At 40.5% G+C, this 7,386-nt stretch overlaps 1 protein-coding gene across 4 annotated transcripts in view; it reads right to left on the reverse strand.

Annotated features, from left to right (window-relative positions):
• Positions 1–7,386, reverse strand: part of SSH2 (slingshot protein phosphatase 2) — a 302,028-nt gene that overhangs the window by 25,627 nt on the left and 269,015 nt on the right. For all 4 annotated transcript variants that reach the window (XM_017542165.2, XM_017542163.2, XM_017542162.2 and 1 more), the window contains one exon: positions 2,670–2,716. In XM_017542165.2, coding sequence (XP_017397654.1) covers positions 2,670–2,716 — 47 coding nt within the window. The remainder of the gene's footprint in view (positions 1–2,669; positions 2,717–7,386) is intronic.

Raw genomic sequence — 7,386 nt, forward strand, 5'->3', positions numbered from 1 at the left:
AAAAAAAAAAAAAGGAAAAAAGGCAGGCAACGCACTTTCCTTATTTTATTATATTGTTTATTTATTTATTTTTCTGAGATGGCGTCTTGCTCTGCAGCCTAGAGCTGGAGTACAATGGCAAGATCTTGGCTCATTGCAACCTCTACCTCCTGGGTTCAAGCAATTCTCCTGCTTCAACCTCCTGAGTACCTGAGATTACAGGTATGTGCCACCACTCCTGGCTAATTTTTGTGTTTTTAGTAAAGACGGGGTTTCATCATGTTGGCCAGGCTGGTCTCAAACTTCTGACCTCATGATCTGCCCGCCTTGGCCTCCCAAAGTGCTGGGATTACAGGTGTGAGCCACCATGCTCAACCTCCTCATTTTATTGAAAATAAAAATGAACACTCTCCCACCTCTAATCCCATACCTCAGTAATGAATTATGGCACTATCTTTCTAGAGGCAGGACACAGCCTCCCAATCCTTTTCATTATAGAGCTGTAAGCAGTCACTAGCAATTGGAACTGAAACTCCTTGAAACTTTTTTGCCATCTCGGCATCAAATGACTCTATATAGAGTAACATTTTACTTTGGGTTAGGTTCTAAAGTCAGTAAATTGCATGGAAATGGCCTTAATGTCAAAATTACCCTTAAAAATCACATAAGTTATCTACATGGGGTAATACAGATGGTTTTGTGTTCAGATCCCTGAACTGTAATTCTTTACATATTAAAGTTTAACAATCACTGAATTTAAGAAACAAGATTTAAGTGGCTATCTGGAAATTTGACCATACTGTTTTTAAAGACAACTAGATATAGTTAGTTGCATTTTATAATTTAGCCTTCTAAGAAGCAAATGAGATGATGGGTCTCATCTCCAGCAGAGATTATGTTCTAAATTCATATGTATATAAGACATGATTCCAATGCTTTTGGCAAACACTACTATACCAAATTTCAGATTTCATACTAAACACTGTATCTAGGTTTCCCAGAATTACAGATTTTTTTTTTTTTTTTTTTTTCCCAGAGTCTCGCTCTGTTGCCCAGGCTGGAGTGCAGTAGCATGATCTCAGCTCACTACAACCTTGGCTTCCCCGATTCAAGCAATTCTCCTGCCTTAGCCTCTCGAGTAGCTGGGATTACAGGTGCCCACCATCATGCCCAGCTAATTTTTTGTATTTTTAGTAGAGATGAGGTTTCACCATGTTGGCCAGGCTGGTCTTGAATTCCTGACCTCAAGTGATCCACCTGCCTCAGCCTCCTAAAGTGCTGGGATTACAGGTGTGAGCCACTACACCTGGCCAGAATTACAGAATTTTTAAAGCTTGATGACTTGGAAAGTTTGTAAAAAAAACATTGTCCCACTCCTAAGGAAATCTTAAGGAGACTCCTGTATATAAAGCAGATGCAATATTATTAATCTTGTTGAATTAGGGGGTCCTTAGCTTCAGGAGCACTTGCAAATAAGGCAAATGGTAGACACAGGATTAGAACTGAGGTCTCTGAATTCCCAACACAGTTTACTAATCCATTTTCTCTCCTTATCTGCCACTAGGCAAGTCACAGTTCTCATATATGTGTGAATGTACCTATCATTCATTCACATTTACTCAGCATCCTCTTGTTACACAACTCTGAGCTAGGTAAATAGTAGGCTATAAACAAGACTAAGATACAGTGTCTGCCTTCAAGAACTCTAGACTCAATTCTTATTAATTTAAATTTTCCAAGTTTTATTTAACTTCAAATCTTAAATTAAGCAAGCAGATTCCCTTCCTGGAATTCTTTGTATAACAATCATTTGTGTTAAGTCCTGTTCCAAGTTCATTTTGCCAGTTATGAAATACCTTTCATGTGGGGAAGAAGTTGGGTATATTTATCCACTCATGATAAAGATAACTAGAAGGCTTATGGCTGAGAAAACAGGCAGCCAGCAACCATCACTACCTCTGAGTCCCAGCTGGTCATATCTCTTTCCACTATGAAGAGTTAGCATGGCAAATTTCAGATCTGATTTTCTCTTTTCTTATTGGGATCATCTGACTTCCTAAAGTGAATGAATTTCAATGAGAAACTTAGTAGGCATTAGATAAGGGAAGAATGGTAGCTTTTTACTTGCTGAATGTTCACTGCAGTCTCGATTGCTACAATCAAACTTAATAACCATGCTGCTTAGGGACAATTTTCTTAATATAAGGTAGGTCCTCTTCAATTTCAGAAGCTTGTCCAGTTCACATCCATAACCTACAGAGTCTTGAAGCAGCTTACTATACAGGATAGGGACTGAGTCTTAATTTATCTGTGGATCCCTAGCACCTGGCCCTTTATCCCAAAGATGATGCTCAATAAATGTTGAATGAACAGCTCTGTGAGTCCAACATATGCAATTCTATGTATTCTCGCATAAAAATAAAAATTTGATTTTAAACATCACCAAAGTTTTGCACATTTGTTTTTCAAAGTCTTTCAATTAAAGCAGCTGATATTTCTTGGGAGGTGGGGGAATGAAACAGAGGGAGAATAGCTGTTTTTATTTTTCTTAGAGTACATCTGATTAGAATCAGTTGGAAGCAACTCTTAAGATTAAAGTTACCCATTGATACCTCCTTGATGTGAAAATGTAAAGATAAAACAGGGACTTCTGTCACATAGGGGTGTCAGTAAATACTTTGTGTGCTTACCCTCGGTTCTGTAAGTCCTCTAAGTTGGAGGCATTCCATTCCGAGCCCTATGGAGCCAAAAAGACAAGGTTAAGGAGTATTAGAAAACAACCAAATACAATACTTGGAAATGAGTGAGGGAAAGAGCGGAACTTTCAAAACGAAGACTGATAACATCTACACAGTGCCCTTTAAGTGCCAGCCACTTCATATGTTATCACATTTAGTTTTCACAAATGATAGAGTAAGAATGTTATTTTCATCTTCATTTTTACAGATATAAAACCAACTCACAGAATTCAAATAATTTTTGCTCATGATCATAGAGCAGAATAAGTGTCTTTAACCATCATCCAATTGAAATTAGATGTCTTCTGCTATTCTTGCTCATAGCAATCTGATATTTTCCTCGACAGCATGTATCATAACTTGTAGCTATATATTTATTTATGTGCTTGTTTTCTAACTACCTTTAACATAAGCTCCTAGAGGACAGGAACTAGCTCTTTTGTTCCTTATGGAAATCCATGCACCTTGCACAGTGCCTGGTACCTGGCAAGTGCTCAATAAACATTTGCTGAATTTTCAGATACAAAAGCAGCATTATGTTTTGAACTACACCTTATTCCAAAGCTCACACTCTTTTTAGTGCATTAAGTTGGATCTAAGGAGTTAAAGGACAGAACATGTGTGTGGCAGGAAAAGAGAGAGAAATAGCAACCTCTGTCAAACAGATAAGGGAAGCATGATATGTAACATTTTAAGATAGGGATAAATGGCAAACTTTGGAGAGGAGGTTCTGCAGATGATCTGGAGGATACACCAATTATTAATATTTTGCCACATTTTTTCTCTTTCCTTCTTTCCCTTTTCTTTCAGTATATCCTACTTTTTTTTTCCACTGAACCATCTGAGAGCAATTTGTGTACCATGACACTTAACTTCAATACTTGAGCATGTATGATCTAAGAACACTTTCTTATATAATATCATGATCATATCAAAGAAATGTAACATTAATACAATAACCTAATACATTATACATGTTTGAATTTCCACAAATGTCCCCAAAATGTCCTTTATATTCACTCAACCAATAATCATTCTTCACATTTAGTTGTCATATCTCTATCTTCTAGCTACATTTTTCTTTTTTGAAATGGAGTCTCACTCCATTGTCCAGGCTAGAGGGCAGTGGTGTGATCTTGGCTCACTGCAACCTCCACCTCTGGGGTTCAAGCGATTCTCCTGACTCAGCCTCCCGAGTAGCTGGGATTATTGGTATGCATCACCATGCCCAGCTAATTTTTGTATTTTTAGTAGAGATGGGGTTTCACCATGTTGTCCAGGCTGCTCTTGAACTCCTGACCTCAAGTGATCCATTTGCCTTGGCTTCCCAAAGTACTGGGATTATAGGCATGAGCCACTGTGCCTAGCCTACTTATTTTTTTTAGAGACAGAGTCTTGCTCTGTTACCTAGGCTGGAGTGAAGCAGCACACTGCATCCTTGAACTCCTGGGCCTGGCTAATTTTTTCACTTTTGTTTTTTAGAGATGGCGGTCTCACTATGTTGCCCAGGCTGGTCTCAAACTCTTGGCCTCAAGTGATCTTCACCATGTTTGCTTCCCAAAATGTCGGGATTACAGAGTAAGCCACCATACCCAGGCTAGCTTTAAAATAGTCCACCTTCTGCTTTCTTTGGGAGTGGAAGGGTCTTTCATGATATTGACATTTTTGTAGACTCCAGATTTATCTTGGAAAATTCTCCACAACCTGTATATATTTTTTTCTGAGATGGAGTCTTGCTCTGTCGCCCAGACTAGAGTACACTGGTGTGCTCACTGCAACCTCTGCCTCCCGGGTTCAAGGGAGTCTCCCACCTCAGCCTCCTGAGTAGATGGGATTACAGGTGTGCACCACCACGCCTAGCTAATTTTTGTATTTTTAGTAGAGACGAGGTTTCTTCATGTTGGTCAGGTTGGTCTTGAACTCCTGACCTTGTGATCCACCTGCCTCAGTCACCCAAAGTGCTGGGATTACAGGTGTGAGCCACCACGCCCAGCTGTATTTTTTTTGGAGGCAGGATCTTTTTTTTTTTTTTTTTTGAGACGGAGTTTCACTCTCGTTACCCAGGCTGGAGTGCAATGGCACGATCTCGGCTCACCGCAGCCTCCGCCTCCTGGGTTCAGGCAATTCTCCTGCCTCAGCCTCCTGAGTAGCTGGGATTACAGGCACGTGCCACCACGCCCAGCTGATTTTTTGTATTTTTAGTAGAGACAGGGTTTCACCATGTTGACCAGGATGGTCTCGATCTCTTGACCTTGTGATCCACCTGAAGGCAGGATCTTTTTATGGTGCCCAGGCTGGAGCTCAGTGGCTATTCACAGGTGCCATCATTGTGTGCTACAGCCTTGAACTTCTGGCCTCAAGTGATTGTCCTGTCTCAGTCTCCTGAGTACCTGGGACTACAAGTGCATGCTACTGTACCTGGCTTGCATTCAATTTTACAGTGCTTTTTCTATTCTTTTCCATTTAATATTTTGAGCATGCAAAACTTTTATATGATTAAAAGTCAAAAGTTTATTAAAAAGTAAACGTAGAAGTCTCACTGTCACTCCTATCTCTTTAATTCCTATTGGTAATATTTTTATTAGTTTCCGATTTATTCTATTTTGAAAAAATATAAGCAAACATATAGCAATATATACTTATTGCTACTCCTTACTCATATTACCAATTCTTACGCAAAAGTAACATGCTACACATTGTTTTTATTCACTGCTTTCATTTTACATGTATTTCATTTTATATATCCTCAAAACCAATACATATAACAGTTCATAGAAATCTTCCTTATTCTTTCCTACATCTGTATAGTACCTCATGAATAGTGATGTAATAGTTTATTCAACTCGTCTCCTATGAATGATATTACATATTTGTGGAAGCAGGATTGCTGGGACAAAGAAAGAATACGGTTTTGTTAGACAATGTTAAATTTCCCTCTATAGAGGTTGAAACAATTCTGTGTTCCCATCAGCAATGCATGAGAGCACCACTTTCCCCATAACCTTTCCAATAAAATGTGTGGTTAAGTTTTTGAATTTCTGCCAATCTGATAGGTGTCTCAATGCAGTTTCAATTTGCATTTCTCTTATGAGTAAAACTGAGCAACTTTTCATTGTTTAAGGTCCATTTTCTGTCTCTGAGCTATCTGTTCTTATTTTCTAAAAAGGCAGACATTTTATTTTTATTTTTTATATATATATTTTGAGACAGAGTCTCTCTCTGTTGCCAGGCTGGAGTGCAGTGGTTCGACCTCAGCTCACTGCATTCTCTGCCTTCTGGGTTCAAGCTATTCTCCTGCCTCAGCCTCCCGAATAGCTGGGATTACAGGCATGTGCCACCACGCCTGGTTAATTTTTGTATTTTTAGTAGAGATCAGGTTTCACCATGTTGGCCAGGATGGTATCAATCTCCTGACCTCATGCTCCACCCACCTCGGCCTCCCAAAGTGCTGGGATTACAGGCATGAGCTACCATGCCTGGCCAGGGCAGACATCTTATAATAAGAGTTTACTCTTTTAGAATTAAAGGCATTAAATAGAATTCAGTATTAGAAAACTTAGATTCAGGTTCTGACTGCCCTTCCTACTGTGGGGACATTAGGGCCAACTGCTTAACCTCTCTTTTTGTTATTATTATTTTTTGAGACAGAGTCTTGCTCTGTTGCCAGGCTGGAGTGCAGTGGCATGATCTCCACTCACTGCAGCCTCCGCCTCCTGGGTTCAAGTGATTCTCCTGCCTCCGCCTCCCAAGTAGCTGGGGCTACAGGCACGTGCCAGTATGCCCAGTTAATTTTTGTATTTTTAGTAGAGACAGGGCTTCACCATGTTGGCCAGGATGGTCTCCATTGCTTGACCTCATGATCCACCTACCTCAGCCTCCCAAAGTGCTGGGATTACAGGCATGAGCCACTGCACCCGGCCAACCTCTCTGTCATTATTTTCTTTATTTGTAAAACGACAATACTCTTCCCATCCCAGTCCTATATATTTAATGGGTTCCTTTCCCTCAAATTATACATGCAAAGTTTTCCCATATTAAAATGGAAAACCCCTCTCTTTGTCATAAATCCTTCTGTAGACTCTGCTCTTTCTCCCTTTCCTACATGGCTTCATAGTAATAAAGTCAAATACTTACTTTCTGGCTGGGGGCAGTGGCTCACACCTGTAATTCCAGGATTTTGGGAGGCTGAGGCAGGTGGATCATGAGGTCAGGAGTTTGAAACCAGCCTGGCCAATATGGTGAAACCCCATCTCCACTAAAAATACAAAAATTAGCTGGGCATGGTGGCACATGCCTACAGTCCAGCTACTTGGGAGGCTGAGGCAGAAGAATCGTTTAAACCTGGGAAGTGGAGGTTGCAGTGAGCTGAGGTCGCACCACTGCACTCCAGCCTGGGCAAAAGAGTGAGAAGCCTGTAATCCCAGCAATTTGGGAGGCCAAGGCAGACAGATACCTGAGGTTGGGGATTGGAGACTAGCCTGACCAACATGGAGAATCCCTGTCTCTACTAAAAATACAAAAAATTAGCTGGGCATGGTGGTGCATGCCTGTAAATCCAGCTACTTGGGAGGCTGAGGCAGGAGAATTGCTTGAACCTGGGAGGCGGAGGCTATGGTGAGCCAAGATTGCGCCATTGTACTCCAGCCTGGACAAGAGTGAAACTTAGTCT

The sequence above is a fragment of the Cebus imitator genome, unplaced genomic scaffold, assembly GCF_001604975.1.
Source record: "Cebus imitator isolate Cc_AM_T3 unplaced genomic scaffold, Cebus_imitator-1.0 Scaffold140, whole genome shotgun sequence".
Classification (NCBI taxonomy): Eukaryota; Metazoa; Chordata; class Mammalia; order Primates; family Cebidae; genus Cebus; species Cebus imitator.